This window comes from Cyprinus carpio, chromosome A9 (genome assembly GCF_018340385.1).
Source record: "Cyprinus carpio isolate SPL01 chromosome A9, ASM1834038v1, whole genome shotgun sequence".
Taxonomy (NCBI): Eukaryota; Metazoa; Chordata; class Actinopteri; order Cypriniformes; family Cyprinidae; genus Cyprinus; species Cyprinus carpio.
The window spans coordinates 13,461,589-13,486,197 of record NC_056580.1 but is presented as its reverse complement, the minus strand read 5'-3'; the positions used below and the strand labels follow the sequence as shown (position 1 = coordinate 13,486,197).

General features: G+C 37.6%; 3 protein-coding genes across 10 annotated transcripts in view; 2 read left to right on the top strand and 1 right to left on the bottom strand.

The window, feature by feature from the left end:
* The first annotated feature begins 517 nt into the window (after positions 1-517).
* Positions 518-5,059, top strand: acmsd (aminocarboxymuconate semialdehyde decarboxylase). 2 transcript variants are annotated; one of them, XM_042763613.1, is made up of 11 exons: positions 518-680; positions 1,247-1,291; positions 2,418-2,514; positions 2,696-2,745; positions 2,988-3,224; positions 3,376-3,469; positions 3,686-3,781; positions 3,921-4,093; positions 4,348-4,446; positions 4,767-4,853; positions 4,979-5,059. In XM_042763613.1, the coding sequence occupies exons 1-10, from the start codon at positions 624-626 to the stop codon at positions 4,827-4,829; spliced, it is 1,011 nt and encodes a 336-aa protein (XP_042619547.1). In that variant the 5' UTR covers positions 518-623; the 3' UTR covers positions 4,830-4,853; positions 4,979-5,059. The 2 variants fall into 2 exon arrangements, with proteins under 2 accessions (XP_042619547.1, XP_042619546.1); XM_042763612.1 differs by having other exon boundaries at positions 519-680; positions 4,767-5,059.
* A 325-nt stretch (positions 5,060-5,384) lies between these two features.
* LOC109058692 (cyclin-T2-like) lies at positions 5,385-13,830 on the top strand. Of its 3 annotated transcripts, XM_042763608.1 has the most exons (10): positions 5,403-5,652; positions 6,228-6,309; positions 7,033-7,161; positions 7,615-7,675; positions 8,209-8,271; positions 8,496-8,541; positions 10,816-10,979; positions 11,083-11,153; positions 11,241-12,321; positions 12,414-13,830. In XM_042763608.1, exons 1-10 carry the CDS (start codon positions 5,456-5,458, stop codon positions 12,479-12,481), a joined length of 1,962 nt encoding a protein of 653 aa, XP_042619542.1. In that variant the 5' UTR covers positions 5,403-5,455; the 3' UTR covers positions 12,482-13,830. The 3 variants fall into 3 exon arrangements, 2 of the variants coding, with proteins under 2 accessions (XP_042619541.1, XP_042619542.1); XM_042763607.1 differs by having other exon boundaries at positions 5,394-5,652; positions 11,241-13,830; XR_006160792.1 differs by lacking the exons at positions 11,083-11,153; positions 11,241-12,321; positions 12,414-13,830 and having other exon boundaries at positions 5,385-5,652; positions 8,496-8,911; positions 10,816-10,954.
* Positions 13,831-13,970: 140 nt separating this feature from the next.
* Positions 13,971-24,609, bottom strand: part of LOC109090300 — an 11,132-nt gene continuing 493 nt past the window's right edge. The window contains exons 1-9 of one of the 5 annotated variants that reach the window (XM_042763610.1): positions 22,719-23,158; positions 21,547-21,727; positions 21,190-21,344; positions 20,896-21,008; positions 19,849-19,903; positions 18,718-18,799; positions 17,465-17,673; positions 16,866-16,909; positions 15,701-16,790 (exon numbers count right to left, since the gene is read on the bottom strand). In XM_042763610.1, the coding sequence (XP_042619544.1) occupies positions 16,122-16,790; positions 16,866-16,909; positions 17,465-17,673; positions 18,718-18,773 (978 nt within the window). In that variant the 5' untranslated portion in view covers positions 18,774-18,799; positions 19,849-19,903; positions 20,896-21,008; ... (1 more) ...; positions 21,547-21,727; positions 22,719-23,158 and the 3' untranslated portion in view covers positions 15,701-16,121. Of the gene's footprint in view, positions 14,113-14,245; positions 14,702-14,816; positions 14,919-15,127; positions 16,791-16,865; positions 17,438-17,464; positions 17,674-18,703; positions 18,930-19,462; positions 19,593-19,848; positions 19,904-20,895; positions 21,009-21,189; positions 21,345-21,546; positions 21,728-22,718; positions 23,800-24,609 lie in introns of those variants that run through there. The other 4 variants (XR_006160794.1, XR_006160793.1, XM_042763611.1 and 1 more) reach the window with 4 other exon arrangements.

Genomic DNA, 24,609 nt, shown 5'->3' with positions numbered 1-24,609 from the left:
ATCAACTATGCTATTTTTAGTTTACATATTTTAAATTCCACAAAACGATATTCGATATTATTCGCATATAATCAATAAACGAACTGTCAACAATGAGAAGGATTCCTGCCTGTATCGTCTGGCGCCCTACCTGCAGTAACCGCTAGAGGACACTGTTGTGCAGGATGAGAAGTAAATAGATTCGGTAGGGCAGATATTTCGGAATTCGTTGAAACCTGTGGTTGAAACACCCGTGAAAATATTTATTACAGACAGCAGTCTCTTCTTATAAATTTTTAAACCTTATTTTTGTGTTTATACGGTTTTTTTTACCATTGGTTTTAACCAAATGTCTGCCATATATTGCATAAGTTACAAAGACGTTATTTTGTTCAGTCAATTCATAAAATGTATACAGGTATGAATTCATGCAGACAAGTCAAAAAGAGCTAATACTGCACACCAAGCACACTGTCTTCTCAGGGGTTTTCATTGGGCCATTTCAAAAGACAGGACAGGGGTTGGAATGTTTGTTTTCTGTTTCACACACTGCTGAACATTAACAACTGCAGGACGGGTGAACATTTAGTTTACAAGTCTGTCAAATCTTCAGGCCAACTATTTGAGCTCTTGATGTCAGCAGCATGAAGATTGATATTCATAATCATATTTTACCAAAGGAATGGCCCGACCTGAAACAGGTAGGTTGCTTAAGGTATGAAATTTATCTTTAAATATTGTGTCATAGGTTAACCTAGACTACCTGGTTCATAACATATTTGTCAGCATTTTTACATTATTTCACTTGAACGTTGCCTTGCTTCTATAAACAGGCTACTAAATTGGATTTTGATGTATTTTGGTCAGCTGTACATTTGTACTCTTATCCCCAGCATTTAATATACAGAAAATGTCTAAATATAAAGACAAATCTGCATGTCCAATTTTAGTTTATCAGATGTTGATGTTAACTGCTAAACCAAAAATAGCTAAAAGTGTTCAACAAGACACTATACTTCAGGTTTACTCTTAAAATGTGTGCATCTGTTAAACATTAATGAAAGGGTTTGATCACCAACCCTGACCTTTATTGCTTGCTTATCTGAGCGAGCTGAGGAAGACTCTATTAATCATTTCTCATGTCTTAGCATGCAAATAAAATACAAAGATTATTTTACATTTAAGTATATAAAATGCATTTATTTATATTTGCCATAGTATAAGTGTAATATTATAATGTAAAATTCATTCTATTCATGTTTCACAGAGATATGGATATGGCGGATTCATTCAGCTCCACCATCACTGCAAAGTAAGTTTAACATTCGAATTTACACACCTGATCATTGCTCATGGAGAAAATCAGCTCAGTCTGCAGTTTAGTGTGATAATGGTGGAAGAACACCAGTGGGGCAGAAAGGGTTCTGCATGCTTGGGCATAAATCTAGCTGGCATGATCTCTCACAAGCTCTTCCAGTGTGTGTGAGAGTATGTTACGACCCCCATGAGGAATGAGTGGGCAGCAGAGACAGATCTGATCCTTCATTCAGAGCAGGAGGATGTTAAAGCATCTGCCAGCCTCTTTATACCTGCAGTCCTTTAGAGTAATTGGATTGTTCTGTACTGCGCTTCAGCTGGTGTCTCAGGACTCAGGTGGTTTCTGGTCTACTCAGATGCAAAGCTTATTCTGTTCTTTGGTGCGATAGGAAGAACTCTAAAACAGAAACACTCAAACTGCACTGCTCATTAAAACAATTTGATGTGAGTCATTGTAGCAGCCCAGGTTTTCGTATTAATTCCTTGTTAGGTTCCATTGCTTTTCTTTTCAAACCAAATGAGCAAGACTTCTAAGAAAGCACACATTCTTGAGAATATCGGCAGGATAGTCAGGAGTGCTTGTGTGTGTGGAAAAAGGGGACAGCAGGCCTTCCCTACACTCCCTCTCTGAGCAGCTGTAGAGCTCCACATGGGGTTTAGCTTCAGTAAAATATCAGACTGAAATGGTTCACCTTGAGCACAACGATAGGACTGCTGCATATATAAACACACCCACACATAGACTTTGATAAATCTTACCATTTCAGCTGTGCCTAATACATAATGTACCTTATAATAAGTAAACAACAAGATAGACTGAATGACTGCAATAAAGATAATTGTAACAAATATTTTCATCATAATTTACCACTCTGAAATGAAATTCATATTCTCTGAACTGCAGATGAACATTGATTGCTGATGTAAAATGCACTTGTCATGCTAAAAACTTTGCACCTCCTTCCAATCTAAAGTCCACTGCTTTGAGTTACTGTATGAATTTGACCTTGCTCTCCACTGCCACCAAGTGGCTGAAAATACGAACTGTCATGTGGCAATGTGGATACCAGTGCATGGCTGCAGAAATTTCAAAAACAACAACATGGGTTTGTGTGTACCAGGGTGAAGCTAAAATGATGAAGGATGGAAAATTGTTCAGAGTGATTCAGGAGAACTGCTGGGATGCGGCGGCTCGGATTCGGGATATGGACAAACATGGTAAAGACATAAATCAGTAGCTATTTCTCAATGAAAATGTTTTGTGGTTTTGTTTTATCTAATATATAAACAAGTTTTATATTTAAATTCTTATTTAGATTATTTGTACATTATTTGCAGACCAGTTCAATTTTATTTCATTGTTATATTTATTTCAGAGATTTGTTTTAATTTTTTTCAGGAGTGACAGTACAGGCCCTTTCCACTGTGCCTGTGATGTTCAGCTACTGGGTAAGACGTAACATGAAAATTAACATAAGAATATAAGTGATACACTCTCAGAAAAAAGGGACAGTTTTTCATTGTGGTGGTCAATCTGTACTAATATATACACTTTAGGTATTTTAAGGTACTGGTATGTAACATTTGGGGTTAAATAAGATACACAAAGAAATACTTGCTATACTGCTGTATATAGACATTCACCACTTTTACTTCTAAATTCTTTTTGATGTTCCACTGCATTTCTAAAGGCCAAACCCCATGACACTCTGGACCTTTGTGGGATATTGAATGATGATCTGGCTGCTACAGTGAAGCAGTATCCAAAGCGTTTCGTTGGGCTGGGTACTCTGCCCATGCAGGCCCCTGATCTGGCAGTACAGGAGATGAGACGGTGTGTGAATCAGCTCGGATTCCCTGGAGTGCAAATTGGCTCTCATATAAACACATGGGACCTCAATGCTCCAGAGCTATATCCTGTTTATGCTGTAAGTCCATTTGTTTTTAGTAGACCATCCCACAGTCACACTAAAGTATTTGGTCTCTTTGTGATTATTTTGTCAAGTAGTCATTCAGCTTTGTCTCAGTTAGTAAGGCATTTTAGATACCAGAGATATTATTATCGATATTTTACTACAGGCTGCTGAGGAACTCAACTGCTCAGTATTTGTGCATCCATGGGACATGCAAACAGATGGTAGAATGGCAAAATACTGGCTGCCCTGGTTAGTTGGTGGGTTTGACCGAGTGTCTTGCATGTGATGTCCAACAGGTTTTTATATTTAATAGCAGACTCTGATTTGTAAATTTAAAAAAATAATAATAATCTCACTGCAATTTTTTATTATTATTAATTTTTATTTCATGTTTTTAAATACTTTTGTGGTTTTGTGGTAGATTAGTACTGTACAGTATGTCATAATCTTTGTTTGGCTCCACTTTTTGACAGGTATGCCAACAGAAACTACAATGGCAATTTGTTCCATGATTTTTGGAGGTGTTTTTGAAAGATTTCCCAAACTTAAGGTCTGCTTTGCTCATGGAGGTAAAAATATTCATATTATTTTAGATAATAAATTTATCATTTTGTGAAGAGCAAAACAACTTTAGTGATAACCTTGAAATACAAAGATATTTTGCTGTTACTTGTCTTGAGGGATGTGGTATCACACTTTGGGTGATAGGTGGTGCTTTCCCATACACCATCGGCAGAATTGAGCATGGCTTTAAAGTGCGACCTGATCTTTGTGCAACCGACAACCAGGTCAACCCACGCAAATACTCAGGATCTTTCTACACCGATTCTCTAGTGCATGACCCACTTTCACTGAAGTTACTCATGGAAGTCATAGGAAAGGTAGTTATTTTAATTCGTATATCAACAGTAATGCTAAATCTCCCTGTAACAGAAGAGGCATGATAATATTTAGTTAGCGATTTATATAAGGAGCTACCTAAGTGAACTCTTAAGTGATGAAATGGCAAAGCTAGATGTTTCATGTTCAGGACCTTTCTATTCTGGTAATAAAAACTGTGCAGCAATATACATACATCTCAGAGATTTTTTAATATTTGCTTTTTATTTTTTGGTATTCTGTTTCTGTCTTGCAGGATAAAGTGATGTTAGGCACAGATTACCCATTTCCTCTGGGGGAGCTGGAGGCAGGTGCACTGATTGAATCCATGGATGAGTTTGATAGTTTGCTAAAGGTAAGATAAACAGTTATCTATCTATCTATCTATCTATCTATCTATCTATCTATCTATCTATCTATCTATCTATCTATCTATCTATCTATCTATCTATCTATCTATCTATCTGTCTGTCTGTCTGTCTGTCTGTCTGTCTGTCTGTCTGTCTGTCTGTCTGTATGTCTATCTATCTATCTGTCTGTCTGTCTGTCTGTCTGTCTGTCTGTCTGTCTGTCTGTATGTCTATCTATCTGAACACGTTTTATTTTAAACATCAAATTGCAAATACATTGTGCTTGTCACTTTACAGCTTATCTTTATTTTACTCTTTTGTTTAGGATAAACTGCTTGCTGGGAATGCTCTGGAATTTTTAGGACTGTCAAGAAAACAGTTTGAGTGACTGATCACTCAGTGTGTATCATAAGTATGTTATCAGAGAACTGGATCATGAGAACTAAACCTTACTTGATTTGCTTTGTATTATTATTATTATTGATTTATATTCAATTAAGGATGACACCCTTCTTTCTATTTTTACTTTCTTTACAGATTCTAATCTTGAATCTTGAGTTAGGCAATCAGATCTACAGTTCTAGAGAAAAATATTTTTCTGTTTTCTCTCCCATTTTTTAAAAAAATGTTTGTTAAATGGTTACAAATAGTTATGTTACATAATAGTTACATTAATAAAATAAATGATGGCATTAAATAAATTATGTTAAACCACAAAGAATATGTAATATGTTATTCATACACCTACAAATAAACGTCTGCCAGGTGATACAAAAAGATGATGTTTGCTTTCAATAATTAACTCAAAATGATTTTAATAAAACATTTTTGTTTTTTAAAGTATTACTCAAACCAACTAGTATTTGTACACACATAACATCCTAAAATTCTCATTCATACTAAACAATATAAGCGAGAAATCTATGAGCGAAAGTAAACTACAGTTCCCAGCAGCACCTCATTGTAGGACGTACGTCAAGGACGTGGCGCCGCACGTGCGTGACGTACGTGAAAATGCGTGACGCTCGTTCTCTGTTCATCTGCTGGACGGTAATGGCGGAGTGCCGGGGATCATCGTCGAAATGGTTTTTCACCCGGGAACAGCTCGAAAACACCCCGTCCCGCCGCTGCGGAGTGGAGCCAGACAGAGAGCTGTCGTATCGACAGCAAGCCGCGAATCTTATTCAGGACATGGGCCAGAGGCTAAATGTGTATCCTTCAGACGCACCGAATCAACAGCAGGCCCGTTTCTGTCTCTCGCTGTGACTGTTTGTGTTGCCTTCACAACTTTAATTTCTATCACTTTTGTGTACCACGAATATCTGTAGTAACCGTGAACTCGGCTGAAATTGCTTGAGGTTGTCCATTAAACCCCTTTATGTTAGCAGCGCGCGCACATGTCGCGCACATGTCTCACACAGGCGCTTGCTGATGAATGTTAATGTTCTACAAATGATTAACGTGCGATTTGTATATGTACGTGCTGTCTAGCTAGTATGTCTGTATATGTAACATAATAATAGTTGTACCATGGATTTATGTTGTTTATGTTCAAGTCACTCAGGCTCGTGACAGCACGCAGCTCACGCGCATCTGAGCTCGGTTCCCGTAAACACATTAAACACCCCGTCAAGATATGAATTATGTAATTGTTTTGACTCTTATAAAAAATAATATATCTCGGTCTTTCGGGCAACTTTTATCACTACGGAACACGAATACGTAATTAGGTCAGTAAATTGCTTAAGTTATGTAATCATACGTTTTCCTTAACTCTAAACATCAGTTCTCAACTCACAATAAATACTGCCATTGTTTACATGCACAGATTTTATATGTACCACTCTTTCTCCAAATTCCACAGAAATGTAAGTGTTTCCATTCGCACTGCCTGCATCCATTGCATATACCCTTTTCCACCATATGAATATTCATGAGCCTGTGTGTTTCACCTGGAGTGTGAGGATGGTCCCTCAGTGCAGCTGTTAATGCGGTTTCCAAAATGAAAGTGAAATAGATGCTTTATAGAACACCGTTAACCACAGCAATGAAAGTTCTTGTGATGTTGATGTTTATTTGGGACACTTTACCCTAAATTTACAATTCTGTCATCAGTTACTCACCCTCATGTCATTCCAAACTCTTAAGACTTTCATTCATCTTCGAATGAAACATGAATGAAGATATTTTTAATGAGACCTATAGAGATTTCTGTCCATCCATTGAAAGTCCATTCACTCAAAACACATGAGAACAAACCTCATTGGTTCTTGCAAGTCAAGCAAGCATGTTTGAGCTTCAATCAATGTTTCTATGTGAATTTAACGCGATCGAGTCTCTTCAGAAGACTAAACTGCTCAAATCATATAGTTTTATGATCTCTATGAACTTTATACATTTCAAAGACATCTCTCAGGTTTCATTTAAAGTATCTTCATTTGTGTTTCGAAGATGAATGGAAGTCTTATGGGTTTTTAATGACATAAGAGCGAGAAAGTTATGACAGAATTTTCATTTTAGAGTAAAAAAAACCTTTTAAAGTAGGCTTGCATCTTTTGACATGACAGTGACATTTTTTCTTTCCTTTCTAGACCATCTCCCCAACAGCATTATTTCTGGCTGCAAAAGTTGAAGAGCAACCACGGAAACTCGAACATGTCATTAAAGTAGCTCATGCGTGTTTAAACCCCCAGGAGCCTCCACTGGATACAAAGAGTAATGTAAGTCCTGCGTATTATTATTGTTTTAATTTTCTTCTTCAATTTCCTCAACCTTGTCATCACATTGAATAATTTATGCCACACATAAGTGTGTTTAGATTCTGTCACTACAGAATTAGGTATCTCTCTAGTCAACTCCAAACAACTTGATTTTGATCAGTGGTTTCTCACCTGCCAATTGTTTTAAAAAACATACTTGTCGTCTTCTGTCACATACAACGATTAAAGGTTTCGTTCACCCAAAAATAAAAACTGTCATTATTTACTCACCCTCATGTTGTTCCAAAAGTTTATTTTTCATCTTCAAAAAACAAATGAAGATATTTTTATTGAAACCTGATCAAATATGGTTAAAGGAGCTCAAACAATTAATGTTGCCTGTAATTGGAAGTGTGCAGAAAATTCAGTTTATGGGTTGAATGCCTCATGTAATGATTGTCTATTGAACTTCAGGCATACCTCCAGCAAGCTCAAGAGCTGGTGATACTTGAAACCATAGTGCTGCAGACTTTAGGTAAGTCTATGGAAGGAGGTTTCTTTCAAATCAATATTAAAGTGAACTTCTGAAAAAAAAAAAATCAAAAAAGCAGTTCCATTCAGAGTATTTGCCTGAAAAGCTGTATCATCATGACTAAATTCACCAGAATGGTGATTTTAAAACTTGTTGCAACCGTGCAGACATATAATGATCCATTTGTGCTTTTTGTATAATAAAATCCCAAAAATCATTAAGTATATAATGTGTGCAGATCCTGCTTCTTCTTTTTTTTTCATTTGAAGTCATTGTTTTTACTGATCTGCGCACCCTAAGTAGTGGATGAAAGCAGTGATTTCACATTTTTTTTAAACCTTGTTGCAAAGAAACCAAATTGATTTTCAGTTAATCTGGGATGTTATTTTGCCACATGATACATGGGTATTATCTCATAATTCTGCATCGTTTTAACGGCTTTGTTCTAACTAATGCATGATTATCTTTCATGATACACAGGTGTTGAAACCAGTTTGATTCAGCTGTGAATGAACTTCATGTGCTTTGTATTGCAGGCTTTGAAATAACAATTGAACATCCACACACTGATGTGGTGAAATGTTCCCAGCTAGTGCGAGGTATAGCCTTTCCTTCATATGCTTACTGCAATCCACTTTAGATACAAAACAGTGCTTGCTTAAACTTTGAATCAAACTATTGGCTTTTGAATTATGGCTAAGCATGCAGTTCTTGGAGAGGTAAATCTCCCTGTATTGAGCTTAACTGGGTCTCATTCTTACTCACATGTATAGTTTGACTCACTCTCATTCTTTTCCTATTCTCTCTTTGCTTACTTTCACAGCAAGCAAGGATCTGGCACAGACTTCCTATTTCATGGCTACCAACAGGTGGTTATCCAGAACCTCATTTGTTGCACTGTGACTGCACACTATAGCTTCCTTTACTGCAGGTTACCCTACCAGTGTCCAACACCCTCCTTGCACCGGTGGCTACTGGGACGCCCCCCCTCTCAAACATGCCCTCAGAGCAGGGTGGGGAGGGGGTTCGGTGGCACCGGCCCCGGTTGCAGTGCGGTGTATTGTACGGGGGATCATTGTTGGCACAGAGGGGTTGAATGCACAATGTGAAGTGTAGTGGTGCTCTTGAACCTCACGTTTGCTCGGTTACAGAAGTGCATTTGTCTAAAAAAGACACTTTGGTAGCCTGAATAGCAGCTAAAGATTACACAGATGTAAACATTACATAGAAGTCCTCACGGTAAGTACCCAGACCCCTTTGTTTTTTCCTATGATTTTGTTATTCTCAAAGTGATAATTGAACCTTTGTTTTGGTCCTCTGTATTCAAACTATTTAGAAGTACTTTTTTTTTTGTTGTTGCTTATTTCCATTTTCTTTTTTTTGTCATTCAGTGCCTGAATTGATTTTGAGATACAGACATCTGCCTTGCTTCCATTGTGAAATACCTTTGTTTTAATGCAAATAAACCCATTAAGGACCTGTTTGCTTTATTTATTTTTATTTATATTTATATATATATATATATATATATATATATATATATATATATATATATATATATATATATATTTATAAAAATGAAATGGTTGTTTCATTTGGCTATGTATTCTTATACCCATTATAATCCTGAAAAATTGTTGGTATCAGGTGTGTAACAAACGGTCCTTAAAGGGTGTAGTCATCATTGTAATTTAATCAAATAGAGGATTTTTTTTGTCTGTTTGTTCTCCCTCGTTGTGTAGTTATTGTCTTAATTATTTTAAATCAGGTTACCTGTCATTAGTGTTTGCCCCCTTGTTTGCATAGGGATACTGCAGCATTGTATGCGATGTCTGAACATGGGACTAGAGCGGCACATGGTCTGAATATAATGTGGCCATTGAGGATTTTTTTATTTTTTTTGGCTTTTGTTTTGCCCTCAAACAAGAGCATGTTACCCAAAGGACGTGGACTTTACAGGTTTTGAAACTGAATTAACAAAACTTGATTGATATATCAAACACAGTTTTGTATGGCCAATGTGTCCGATGATGGATGATCTTATTTTTATTCCCTTGTGTGTTTTCCTTGCATTTTTTTTTTATTCTTTTGAATAAAAGTAGAGGCTGTTTTTTAGGTTTTTTATAGCTATCACTTATAATGCAATTAATGAATGTTGCAGCCATCATTTGTTTGTCTTTGTTCCATTAGGATTTAAAGGCTCCTCTTACCCCATGTCCAAACATTGATTCTGTTCTGTAGCACAGGGTTACCATCCAGCTTTGACTGAGGCTTCAGTTTATTGTAATTTGTCTCTAATGTCAGTAAAACACTACTTTGTTTAATGTAAGACTGTTACAACATGTTGTAACATTGTTTTAAGAGATGTAGGCAAGTTTACAGAGATTAAAGAATAAGCACTTGATGAGGCCAAATAGTCAGCCCTGCTTTGTTTTTCATAACATGTGCTTGCAGTGTGGTAAATACGGATGGTAACCATATGCTTGTTTGCTTTACTGTTCCCTATAATTCTGTTGACTGCAGGCTTTTACGCCTGTTATTGAATGTACAGTATTATGTCAACAGTGTCAAGTTTATCCTTGATTATGAGTAACAAACCTATTATTCTTTTGCTTGCACAGATTCAATTCCACAATGTAAAACTTATTTTATAGAATTTTTAGACTTTCTACCGCTATTCTAAACTTCAAATGTAGGGATGATAAAGCTGCTGATCAGAATTAGCTGACTGCACTGCGACATTAGGCCTTGTTGACCATTTCCTCTTAAGACAATCTGTTTATCTTTACATGGATAACATGTTTAGGAAGGTTCTGCTTGATTTTTTTGTTTGTTTGTTTGTTTTTCTGACCATTTCAGTTTTTTGATTGACACATTCCTTATCATGTTGTCTTTCGCCATTCAGTTTGTACCCTTTGTAAACTACGGTCTACCTTAATTGCATGGTGCTAAATCAAGTAGTTTCTGAACTGTGCAGGTAAATTTTGGAAGTGTTACTCACAATTGGGGAATATCTTAGTGGCTTCATTGCTTCCTTAATTATATTCTCTAGATGTTAAACATTGCCTTCTGTCTGCTCAGTGACTGATCGTTTTGTGCTTTCTTTGTTGTCTTTTTTTCTCTTCCTTGTGTTGCTCTTGCAGTCTGCACCTCACCACCTTCTGCTTGCAGTACAAGCCCACAGTTATCGCCTGTGTCTGCATTCACCTGGCCTGCAAGTGGTCCAACTGGGAGATCCCGGTTTCCACCGATGGAAAGCACTGGTGGGAGTATGTGGACAGCTCAGTTACACTTGAACTTCTTGATGGTAAATGAGCATTCCCCTAAATTACCATATATCATTTGAATAATTTTGCCCTGTTTGTTGTGTAAGTCACCCATAATTTATATTCATTCAAATTTTGTTGTAGAACTGACCCACGAGTTTCTGCAAACATTAGAGAAGACACCCAGCAGGTTGAAGAGGATTCGCAACTGGAGGGTAAGTGATTAGACTAGATGAGTCATGCATATGGAGTCTTTAGATTCTTTAATTTGGATAACACATAGATGTTGTGTTTATTTCTAGGCTACGCAAGCTGCTAAGAAGCCCAAATCAGATGGTCAGGCCTCAGACAGCAGCTCTTTAGCGGGACCTTCATTAACCCAGGACATGTCCTTGATGGATGCCCTTCCTGGGGTTTCTACAAATACAGCATTCTCCAAAGCCTCCACGTCTTTCCCAGTGACCCTGCCAAGCAACTCAAGCAGCAGTCTTTCTCTTGATTCCATTGCCAACATGCAGGGAACTTCATACACTTACACCGCCCCCAGTGACTGGCCTCAGGACCAAGTACACTCAGACCAGTGTTCTGTCAAACAACTTCCCCCACACAGTTCTATGCACCCACACCGGCCTGACAAATGTGCAGAGTTCAACCCTGCCAAACACGAACATAAGGCCAGCGGCGGGGCAAAGCACCAGGCCTCGACCTATCCACCACCTGCAGCACCCACACAGAAGATGTCTTTGGACAAGTACAGGGAGAAACACGCTGCTGAGCTGGCAGTACAGAAACGCAGACAAGAGCAGCAGAACATGGAGACGGAGGTCTATGGTGCGCCAATACAGATAGATCACCGGAAACACCTGCCCCAACTGTCTCACGGGCAGCAGGGAGCAGGAGCCACCACTGCCTCGCCCCTGAAAATGAAGCTGCCCATCCCTGGGCAGGACAAGCTCCAGGACAAACGCGAGAAAGGGAGCTCTTTAAAACTGCGTCTTCCGGTCCCCTCCCAGAGCGAAAAGGAGGGATCAAGTAAGGAGGAGCTAAAAATGAAAATAAAGGTGTCCTCTGAGCGACACAGCTCCTCTGACGAAGGTGCTGCAAAGAGCAAACATTCCAGCCCGCTTGTGAGCAAGGAGAAACACAGAGACCACTCAGCCCATCGTCACCATCACAAACACGGCCACTCACACATGCACATGCATAGCGGCAATGGCAGGAGCAGCCTTGAGGTACCCGCATCTGGTTCGTCCCTTCGGAGCCCAGTATGTTCCAGTGGTGATGGCACAAGCTCTGCTTCCAGTTCCTCACGCAAGAGGGTGAACCCCGACGCCAGCCACAATCACCACTCCAAAAAGAACAAAAGCTCCAAAGGCGGTGCAGGTAGTTCCTCTCATTGTTCCTCTGTTCAGCAGTGTGTGTCATCTCACAGCTCTGTTCTTAACCTTCCCTTCCCCCTCCCCGTCACATACCAGGTGGGCTACGGACATCTCAGCACCCTAGTGAAACTGGACAGGAAACCAGTGGAGAGCCATGGCCCTGAGGGCGCCGGCCTAGCTAATGGCCAACACACAGACTACAAAGATACTTTTGACATGCTTGATTTGCTATTAAGTGCCCAAGGAATGGACTCCTGAACTGATAGGAAAGAGGATAAAATATAAAAGAAAATCAAGCATAGATTTCATTATTAGGAAGAGGGAAAAAAAAAACAGGAATGTGAAGAGTAATAGAAAGAAAATAAAAATGCTTCCCGATCTTCTGGCAGTTCGGTTCAGTCTCGCCATCTCTGTATAACTGCTGCTTTCCTCAGTATTCCTTCACTAGCAGTCTGTATGTATGCGTGAGCCAGTATACGAATGTCAGGGCCAATATAGTAAAAAAAAAAAAAAACTTTTTATGATAAAAGCATAATGAGTGATGAAAGTTTTTGCCACAATGAAAATTTGTAAGACTGAAAGCACCCTTTAAAATGACTGAAGCTCCTCTCATTTGTTAAACAAAGTTAGTAGAATGAATTCAGAATCAAGATTTAAGTTCCATAGTTCCTTGAATGTTTCTTTGTTTCCTTTCCCCTGATCTGATACCTTCTAAATGAACTGCATGTTTATAATGAAAGGGACGAGATAGTTGTTTACAGATTGTGAAGAAAATTTACATACATTCTCGTATGTTATAAGCTGTACCATAACTTCTCAGGTTTGGAGCTGCTTGTAAAAAAATATATATATATATATATATATATATATATATATATATATAGGGGGTAGGGGGGATTTTGTGACTCAGTGTTAGAATCTATCATTGGCATCTCTAGCACAGCCTTCCAGTGATGTGCTCTAGAACTGGTGTTCCATGTTGCTATCAGGAGAAGGTGAACTAGCAGGCAATCCACACCCTGCCAATTACCTGGCATGTTGTCAGAGGCCATGCAATCTGTACCTTTTTTTGACTGCAAGATGACCTTAAGCTGGATGCCAAAGGCTGTGCCTCAAAAAGTATAGTTCTATGAAGTTTACATAACCTTCGCTGTGAAGTGCATTTTATATATTTCTTGGCTTGAAGCAATAGCCTATTTGTGCAACTGTAAGTCAGTAAAAAAAATGAGGAGATTATTATTCATTATCACAGTGCTGACCCAAAGAGATCTGGGCATTCACAACATTATTTCTGAATATGGATGAATGGTTTTGATTATTTGATTTTGATTCTTTTTAGTGTGAATCCATTGGTAAATAAGGCCAGCATTGTACACGCCATGATTTTACTTTGGATCACTGAATTGCAGTTGGATAAGGCAAGGGCAAACCCTGGCACTTATTTTTTATTTTTTTGTCTTTTCCCAGTTTTATTTAGATTTAATAATAAATTCCATGGTTTCCACTACCTTAACCTCAGTCTTTATGTGATCATTTATTGTGTTAAGAACTTATTGGCACATTTGTCAAATAACTATTTACAGATCTTCACTATTATTTTATGAATTAGATTTTTCTCCATGTTAAATTATGTTGGATCACAATGGCAGTTTGCTTTGTATCATGGTTTTTAAAAGTCACTTTTTGATTTGGTGTATCAAGTTTTCAGTTCATTGGCCTACTGCAGGCTTGGCTGTGATAAAAGATGAATGGATGTCTTAACAGTTCCTCTACTGAAGGTCGTTGCTTTGGATCTCTGCAAAGAGGAAAATTGTTCCACTGTTACAAAACACCTAAGATAATAATCTGGAGATTTTACAAAAATATAAAAAAAACTCCTTGGCACAAAATAACCAGAGCAATTTCATTTTTGAGTAAAAGCAAATTACCTGGTTAGGCAAGCCTTGACAAAGCCCTGTGCATTTGTAGAGAAGTCATCAGACAGAGATGGCATTAAGCCCTTTTGAGCCCCAATGAGCTCCGTTGGGCATAAGCATAATGTTGTTCCCCTTCAGATCTCTATGGATGACCCTGTTAGCATGAAGATAGGCAACACCTTCCAGAATTTGTCATGTGTACAGAATGAAGACCTTCTCTGGCAAGGGTCCGAACCGGCTCAGGATGTTTGAGATGGACCCAGCTGGAACATGTACTCCATGAAGATGCTTACAGCATTCTCACAGAGAGCTGAGCCCAAGAAACCAACAATGTTAGTGTGATGAAGGGTCTTAAGAAGATCCACTTCTCTTTTCTTCTTCTTTTTCTGCAATCTCTGAAGTTGAAGCATTCAGTGCCACCTGTTTTACTGCAATCAGCTGACCTTGACTGGTTAGTCCACAATACACCTATGAATAGAAATAGCTTTTTAATTGATTATGCTTGGAGAACATTTTGAAAATCATGATTGTTTATACTATAGCTAAGAAGGGTGCTTTAAAATGACTGCATTTAAATACCTACCGTTCCATAAGCTCCTCTACCCAGAACCTCTCCTTTTGTCCATGTGATAGCATCATCTAAGCAAGATCCGTTAGAGTAATGCATTTCACCTGAGGACACACCCTGATGAACAACAGAAACACACTGTTATGGCCCATATAATACTGCAGGGGTAGCCAACCCTGCTCCTGGAGAACTACTATCCTGCAGAGGTGTGTTGAAGTTGGAGTCAGAAATCTGCAGGAAGGTAGCTCTCCAGGAACAGGGCCAGGTTGACACTATATGTACAAGTGAAGTATGTTAGAATGTTACCTCATTTAAGAATTTCTTACATTTTGAAGGCGAGTTATGTTTGAACTCTGTGCTATCTTCCTTTTCAGTCTTGAATGTTTCAACGTCTCTTCTCTTGAGTGAGATCAACTCCTCTGCCAAAGACCTCAGCAGGTCATCTGTGAGAGGTCCATCACCAACCTCCTCTAAAAGCCTCTGGTACAAAGGTGACGCCGTTCCGTCACTTGTCCAGGTGTTGATAAGGGGCTGTGATGGCAATTTGGTCGCATATGATATTTCAGGTTCACTTTTGGGACTTGCATTAATCAGAGTTTGTTCTTGAAGTATGATTTCCTTTATGAGACTTGTTTTGGATACAATGTTGGAAAGTACTTCCTCAGTCACTGATAGTATGGAAGTATATTGTCTTTCTGCACTTGAAATTTCTCTACCATCTCCCTTGATGTGTATTTCAGATGTGCTCTGCTGGACAGTTCCACAAGCAGAGATTACAAGGACATGGCATTTATTCTCTGGAGAAGGTGGGCGTTTCTTTATCCCTTTGGTAACATTATCCCTCCGCTTGAGCTGCCTGCATTTAGCTCGACTGGATCTCTTGGATTGAGCTTGTTTCCTTTGGTTAACCCCCTTTTTTTGGCCCCTTATTTTTCCATTGATCTGTCTTTTAACTTGTCTGGTTCTCTCTGCAGAACTGTCTGCGCTAAGATTCTCATAAACTGGAGTTGCAAACATTTCGTAGATTGCTGGACCTTCATCTCCCTGACTGAGCTTCAGAAACATGTCTTTGTAAGTGACATAATCCACGACAGACCTTGCTCACTGTATTGGTCCTGTTGCTGGCTTTTTGGATGCTCTTGCACTTCTCAGATCTCTGTGAAGTTGGTTTTGACTGTAATTGCTTACTTTGTCATCACTCAACTTCATGTGTTGAAAAGGTTCAGAGACCAACCTTGTTGCAGTTTTTTACAAGCCATTATAGGTGCTCTTGGCAAATATTTGTTAGTCGTCTCTCCTGCAATAACTATGCTGGTGGGTTTACTTTCTCTGAGTTGCTGCTTTGAGTGAATTGGTGGTTTTAACAGTACTTTGTTTTCTGTGTGCCAGAACATTGAATGACTGATTTGTCTGAATAGATGTTTTGCCTGTACTGGGATTTCTCTTGATCATCTTAATTGGTTTTTTCTTCTCATGTGATGATTTTTCTAATACACCAGTATCTAGAGCAGTGAGTTGTTTCTCACATGCAACAGAACAGGATTCCCTGACTGTAGGTATTTGTCTGGTTATGTTTTCAGGTCCTTCAGAGAAAGTGCAGCAGTTCATACTTGGAGACTTTCTCTGAAAATCAGAGTTTTCTGTTGTTTTGAAAGACTTGCATCTTATTTCATTCTTGACGACTTTCCTAACAGTCAATGATTTGGTAGATGTGTAGCCTTTCTTGTCTGAAATGACATTATCGTTTGTAGTGTTGTGTATTACAGAACTCCCTAAATCCTGAAAATCCAAATAGGTCCCCAGTTCCAGATTGAGTGACTTCTCTAAGATCCTTTCCACTCTTCGTCTGGACTGTGATGAGATGGGCAAGATGCTACTTTGTTTTAAGAGAAGTGGGTGCTCAAGACTTGAACATGCAGAGCCATCCTTATATATATTGTCCAGCGGAGCAAGATGTTTGGGTGTCTTTGAACATAGAGTAGGTAGTGTCTGGAAATCACAGCACAGCAATCAAAATGGTATTAAAGGCAAGACTTTTTGCATTTATTAAAAGCATTTCCTCACCTTTTGTCTGTTATCGTCATCCCCTGTGTGAGCACCTCTAAGCCCTGTAGTTAATTGAAAACTTTTATTATAAGATTTTCTTTCTTATAACCTCTTCACCAATTCTTTTTTCATTACAATCAAAGTTGCACACACACACTAAAACTTAAATATAGAGTTGCCAATAGTTACGTTAAGCGAATGTGTCCTCAATTTTGGTGACTCCGCAGCCACAAATGTAGGCAACCTATGTTTGTTTGAAAACTATCCCTTGAGCATCCCATAATCCTCTTTCTCATGGATTGTACAAAGTATTAGTGAAGGTCTCTTTTAATGCTTAGTCTTCTGATGACAATATACCCTAAGCTCCTTCATTCATTCTCAGACTGATCTGGTGAGAATCTGTCCACAAACAAACATGTCTGTTGGCATTGGTCAGCATCTATCGGTGCAGTGTGAAATAGCCTTAACTAGTGAACCCACTTACATTTTGGCTGACTGTGCTCATTTATTCGCTGAAATCTGTCAAACCACATTATGCTTCACAATGTATCTAATAATCAGTGTCTGTATTTTGTTTTAATGCAATTCTTTCACAATAAACAACTGTCTATACTTACAGTTATGAATTTTAGCCCTTGCTTGCAGCAGCACACTTGCATCAAGAAAAGGGTCCATTAGCATTGGAGCAGACTTACTGAGCTGAGTAATATGAGCAGCAGGAAGAACGGGTATTGAGGAAGAATTCAAACTGAGTGATGGATGCAAGGACCTTATTTTTCCTTTGTCTTTTCTGTCGTTCCACAGGCTGGGCAAGGATGAAGTCCGACTGAGTGAAAATTAATTTACATTAGCATGTTAACACATTTTTCAAAACATTTACAAATTCACTATATCGGTAACACTTTACAATAAGGGTACATGAATAATCATGTACTAATACATAAATTAATACTTAATTCATCACACTAATGAATATTGAAAGCATTAACTAATCATGAACTAATGAAGAGCAGTCCTTAACTACGACTGGAGTTATTGATTCATTCATGAATAACGGCAGCCTTAACACAAAACAAACAAGATCAGTTGTTAGTTTATTTAGTATTTTCTACTCTTGATAAGGAGGATCAACTAATCCTTTGCCACCTGGTGTAGTTTATAACAAAGCCGCAAATGTCAAAAGCTCAAATTACGTCAGAATTAAATTAGTTACATTTATTTCAAAGTTAGAGTACTATATTATTCCTTCTTAAAGAGGCTGTTTGCCCATAAATGTTAATGCATTAACTATCAAACATGTACTAACCTGTAGTTAAGGCTGCCGTTATTCATGTGTGAATCCATATGACAGTATAGTTGTTAAGGATAGCTCTGTTTTAGTTCATGATTAGTTAATACCTTCAGTAATCATTAGTATATGATGAATTAAGTATTAATTTAGGTATTAGTACATGATTATTTATGTACCCTTATTGTAAAGTGTCACCGATATATCTGTTTTTTCTTTTTTTATCATGCTGAATGTTTCTTAGCAGTAAAGGCAGGGCTAAATTTTCCTTAGACAAGTTTTCCTCTCTCTCTTTCTCTCTGTGGAGAATAGTACACCCTGGAACCATAGTCTTGATCCTGTAACTACTCCTCTGTACAGTCTTTGTGTAGAAATGAGAGAGCCACTGCATAGACATGAGGTTTCATGCAGGCAAATTGTTTGTGTGGACAGTTTGTTTGTGTATTTTACATTTACACAGCTGCTGTTGGTGGTGTTTAAGTGTGATATGTTGACTTGTGATTGGCTCTCTTGCTTATCTGAATGCTAATTTAATTTGATGAGGAAGTGATGAATGGATGTGTATGTGGTCAGCTGGCTAACCTGCTTAGTTTCCTCTCATCTCTGCCACCTTGTCTGTTGTCTATCTTTGGCTCCATCCAACTCTCAAAGCAGATCCTGTTATCTGCAGACACACAGCCAAATACACTCTGGGTCAAAAGGGTCATGTAAAATGGGCCCTATGGTTATGCTACGGCGCCAACATAAAAACTCATACCACCTATATTACTCAAGGAGGATGAGATGAAATGAGATTTATCTAATGGAATAAATGTCAAATTTGTCAAAAATTATAGTATATATATATATATATATATATATATATATATACTTATAAATATATATATATATATATATTATAAATATATATAAATTATAAATATATATATATATATATATATAATATATATATATATATATATATATATATATATATATATATATATATATATATTTAAATAATGCTATTCAGCAGAGATGCATACAGTTTCTCAAAAGTTAGTTTTTTTTTTTGTTTGTTTTTTTTTTTTTTTTTTTTTTTTTACATTTTCTATAAAAACCTAAGCATGACACCTGTTTTCAGCACTGATAACAAAGGTTTGGAGTAATGACTACTTAAAATTCAACTTTGTCGTCACAGGAATAAATTACATTTTCAAATAAATGAAAAAGAAAACAGCTGTTTTAAATTGTAAATTGTCTTTAAATAATGCTTAAAAAATCTTAAAGACCCCAAACTATACACACACAACATGTTAACTAAATATGCAATATATGCAGAAAGTACCTTTCAAAAAGTCAGTCCTCTCTAAATTAGCACAAGCTTCAGTGAAACCAAATGTTTTACAGTTCCTCCGAGTCTTGCATAATCCTTATCTGTGAGTGTCAGAGGTTCTCTGTTGACGACTCCGTGAAGTCTGACTCATTTAAAACAGAGGAGCCCAAAAAGCAGTCAGACACACCCCTCCTATTTTCATGGATCTCTGAGGGATGGGCTGAGAGACTGAGACAGCTCTGTGTGTGTCTGTGTGTGTAAATGTCTGTTTCAGGGTGGTGGAAAAGGTGGACACAGAGTCAATGTCATTCTGGAATGATCCTGCAGGTGTACCTCTGATACAATGTTCTGTCTTCTAAGATTAACAATAAATTTTTCTAGTCTAGTTGTTGACTCACCTTGGTGGATGTCTGCATGATCCTTTTGTGCCTTTAAAGTCTCAGCTGATTCTTTCTGCAAATAAATGAAGTTCAGTAAAGGAAATGTTATCAGTGACACAGCTGGTATACAGCAAGAAACAACACTGCATAAAAGCTGCGAGGTTGACTGTCCCTTACAATAACCTTTCACAGAATCACATGACTAATTCATCTGTTGACTACTGACCATCTGAAGGAGGTCTGTTCAATCAAAAAACACCATCATTAGCCAGCTGTGATGCCTGTGACCAAGCCTCAGCCAAAAGAAAAGCCAAAAGGGCTTAATCAAAACATTTCAGAGCAAATAATCTACATTTAATTGGCTTTGCCTTTACAATCCCACTGAGGCTTATTTATAATTTTATTTAGTTTATGCCGTCATTGTTTTTATGCTTTTGTTCAAATGGATTTCTGCAGGACACACTGCCAAGATTCACTGTATCATCTGAATCTGGTGCGCAACAGCCACGTGCAGGAGAGCAGCTGGGGAGTAAAGAAGGATTCACTTCCAAACACGAAAATAACGTATTTCCAAAATACAATACAAATACTAACATAAGTCATCACATTGAGGAAAATAAACAGGTTTCTGATTAATTGCACTACAAATAAATGGATTAATTTTCTTATAACACTGTATAAACAGCAGTGTATACTCTATAAACAGTGTTTTGAGAATTGCATGAGTTGTAGCTGGTACTATATTCACATGAAATACTTCATACTTCAATGGAAAAAAAAAAAACATTGATTGGACTATGTATAAAAATATTGCATGATTATGCACCATGTAGACTTATTCTATGATTTATGAAGTGAAAATAATTTTTAATCCACCTTATTTGAATGAAAGAGCGAGTGCTCTTGATATTTAAAACTGGTGCATTCGTTATCATAATTTTTGAATTTATTAGTGTAATCATAAACAAGCTGGTTTGCAGCACAATTAGTTTTCCTGTTTACTGCACTTTCACAGAAAATAGCTTTCTTCCACATTGCAAAATAAGGGGAATATGTAGCATTTACCTGTTTGCATTGATAAATCCACTATACGGAAGAGTTCTTCCTTCTTGGTGCTCTTGATCTGAGAGACGCACCACAGAGCACTAGGACCTCTTCCATCAAGGATCTTCATATCACTGGAAATCAGAGCAGGTGGATTAGTGACTGTTTTTAATGCGAGGGGCCTATTAAATTACCATTCATCTTAAATTCCATTTTACTGTTTACAATTATACATCTTCCAAATACGCTGCATTTCTATTTGTTGTTTATATTTTACATTTCCATAACAAATCCAACTGAAATTGGATTCCTTACACCAGAAGAGACATAAGTTCTTTCAACACTTCCACAGGTTTATAGTCCCACGGCATCTCCAGTTCTTCAAACAGATCCACATCCCTTACAGCCAGCATCAGGGGACTCAGTCCATCTCTGTTCTGTTTATTTAACTCCACCAAGTCAGTCTGGGCCTGTAACACACAAACAATATAGGCTTTGTTTGTTGTAATTTGCTGCAGCCATGCCTAAGGTGAGTGTAAAAATATCTCTCCCACACATGACAGGTGGCCAATACTAATCCATCAGAGAACTCCCTATGGAGTCTAGTCTAGTCTAGATACCATATTTCAAACAGTCAAATGGCAAGTGGAAGTTGAAGTCTGAGCCGCTCACCATCAGGTCCTGTAGACAGCAGAGGTCTCCCCTCCAGGCTGCTAGTGAGAGCTGCCTCTGATGCGGTACGTCTGATCATAGCCGCCAACAGCTCCTCTTGGAGTGCAACGTGAAGAGCTGTCTGGTTGCTATGGTTACACAACATAGCATCGGCTCCTCTTTTCAGAAGGAAATGCATCACCTGTTTCAAAATTGCATATGTTAAAAGCAATGTATCAGAATAATAATTAACATTATAATGAACTAGGTGAACAATAGCTTTATAGGTTTGTGAGAGTTCCATGCTGACATTACCCAACATCAAGTGTGCAAGTGTGATATAGCTTTTATACAACAATTCAATAAGTTAATATTAATTAATCTAAATTTTGGGGACAATATTGGCAGTTACTTTGTATATTTTTGCTCTGCCAGCGAAAATAATTCCAAACGAAGCGGATGCAAAAATTTTGTTGCAATTTTTGAGTGAGTGCTGTTGTGCTGTAAAAAAAATAAAAAATCAGACATTTTAAACTAATCAATTGAGTAAATGATTCAATGACTTAAGAAATTGCCTCCTATAACCTCATTTACTATTCCCTACATTACTCCACTATAATAATCCACTGAATGGGTGAATTAAAACAAATGAGCAAATTCAGACATTGTGTGTGCCGGATGTGCTACGGACGTGGGAATTCCTTCAGCGTGACACTCATTGGTTATATTGAGGTGCATTATGGAATTGAATGAGTGCATTGATAATGTCCACTATTGTTTGGGACACCACTACAAATGGTTGTCCCTCAAATAGTGCAGTATAATGAGGAACTATTTCGTACAGTGTTGTTTAATTCCTTTGAATGAATCTGAGTTGATGACTTACTTTCTCATCAAAACAATCACTTGTAAAATCCCTATCACCAAAGCACAGACTTAAACAAACAAAGCGATACAAACAAGTCAAATCCCCCATATCGAACTGTATATTATTACTCTTAAAACTAAATGTTGTTTAATGCATAATGCAGCAATTAAATCAAGAAAACAGTAAGTAGTAAAAAGTAGCTAATACATTAAGTGAAATATTATGCCCATTATTTTAATCAATACATTACACTATTAGCTTTCCTACACAGAACACAGCTACAGTTTCTGCCTTGTTTTCATCATATTACCCTATTGTCTCATACCTTAGTAAGACCCCTCCTGCAGGCACTGATAAGAGGAGTAAAGCCCTGTGAATCATGAGCCAGGTCAATTTCTTCCCAAGCATAGAATCCCTTCTCCAGCCCCAGAGCCACAGCCTCAAGCTCTTCCTTCAACAGCTGCTCCCCAAATCTGCTTCTTTCATGTTTACTCATGCTCCAGTGTTCTGGCAGATGCACAAACAGACAATTAGTTGCAGTTCTGGTTCACTAACAGTACTGAACAGCTCCTTTAATATTCACAACATGCACAAGAACTGCTTTGTTGCCCCCATGTGGTTATGTTTATGATGAAGGCAATGCATAATCTCAGTATTATTTAAGTTCAAAGTCATTTTAAGTATTTTAAATAAATTGTAAATGCTTGTTTTCGAAGTTAGTTATTAGCACATTTTCCCTAAAGCAACTTCCTGTATAATTTAACAAATAGTAATAAACAGAAATTAATAAATGGCCAAGTACTTATTGCATAAGAACAAAGAAGCTCTTATAAGCCAATAAGCACAATTCATAATGCATGCATCATAGAACTTCCCAAGAAAAACATATTTGATGTTAAACAAAAGTTACTAAATAAGATAATGAAAAGTGTTTTCTGTTGCTTACATTTAAACAAGCAAGACTCACCTGTCTGTGACAACATTTTGTTACTTCCCTAAACAGAAATGTTTGAGATAAATGAAGTTAAATTAGTTCTTGTGTTTACATCCTTGGCTTTGAAGGGCCAGTCCTTTGTCTTCATTGTGCATTTTCCTAAAGCAGCTTTGAGTTTACAGACTGTTGCCAAGGTGACTCCAGCTTTGGCATGAAAACAATGAACTTACCTTAGACCTTTGTTTTGATTTCAAAGGGGAAGTGTGCTGAAATGTCTACTGCGGTTGGTTGTTATAATAATAAAATTCTATAAATATACAAAAGGAATGGAAGAATTTTAAATCTATCATACCTATTCTGTTATGCCAATATTTTACACCTACACCACAAACCTCATGTCCAGGTCAGCATCTAAGTTGTCTCTTGTAGCCTCTTGCATTTGCGTTGAGCAGAAGCTGTCCTGGGAGTGATTCTGTGGGAGATTCAGTTGCACTGATTGACCTTCACTGGGACCTTCACAGGCAGAATTACACAGCTGTATTCTACTGCATTACAGGATCACTGTAATGATCCACTTAATTGATCATGATCTAATTGTAGCCATACCCTTTACAGTACTTACTGGAACTCCATACAATTTTTAGCTATAGCAATTTTGACATTATCACAACTTGATTATTATAACTACTTGAATTATCACGACTTGAACATCCACGCAGAACCCCGCGACCTCTAGTGTTCACTGCGGAAAGTGCTGTTGTATTAAAAATCCTTAAGAAAAAAAGTTAAGCATTAAATTATCAATTTTTTAAACGTAAACAAGCTAAAAAGACAATAGGATAAATAATAGAAAATCAGTTGCATAGAAAAGCAACTGAAAAAATGAAATTAATTTATTAACTGAATAATGCAGCACAATTGCTAAGTTAAATATTTGATTACCAGATTGGTGGTGTTTTTATTATCCGTTCAGATATTGCATGACTGATTGTTCAGTTGATTTTTTCATTGAAGAAAAGAAAAGAAAAGAAAAGAAAAGAAAGAAAACAAAAAAAAATCTAAAAAAAAAAGAAAAAAAGTGAAAAAAAAAAAAAAAGAAAAGAGGAAGGAAAAGGGAGGGGGGAGGGAGGGGGGGGAGGGGAAGAGGGGGGGGGATCTTAGGGGGGGGGAAGAAAAAGGGAAGAAGGGAGAGAGGGGGGGGGGGGGAAAAGAAAAAAGGGGGACAGAGAGAGAGGGGAAAAGGAAAAGAAAAAAAAAAAAGAAAAAAGAAAGAAAAGAAAAA

Coding starts and splice junctions, on each gene's coding strand:
- acmsd (XM_042763613.1), top strand. CDS start 624: ATGAAGATTGATATTCATAATCATATTTTACCAAAGGAATGGCCCGAC. Junction 3,225..3,375: donor AGCTATATCCTGTTTATGCT/GTAAGTCCATTT, acceptor ATTTTACTACAG/GCTGCTGAGGAACTCAACTG. Junction 3,782..3,920: donor GGTCTGCTTTGCTCATGGAG/GTAAAAATATTC, acceptor TTTGGGTGATAG/GTGGTGCTTTCCCATACACC.
- LOC109058692 (XM_042763607.1), top strand. CDS start 5,456: ATGCGTGACGCTCGTTCTCTGTTCATCTGCTGGACGGTAATGGCGGAG. Junction 6,310..7,032: donor TCTCCAAATTCCACAGAAAT/GTAAGTGTTTCC, acceptor TTTCCTTTCTAG/ACCATCTCCCCAACAGCATT. Junction 7,162..7,614: donor CACTGGATACAAAGAGTAAT/GTAAGTCCTGCG, acceptor ATTGAACTTCAG/GCATACCTCCAGCAAGCTCA.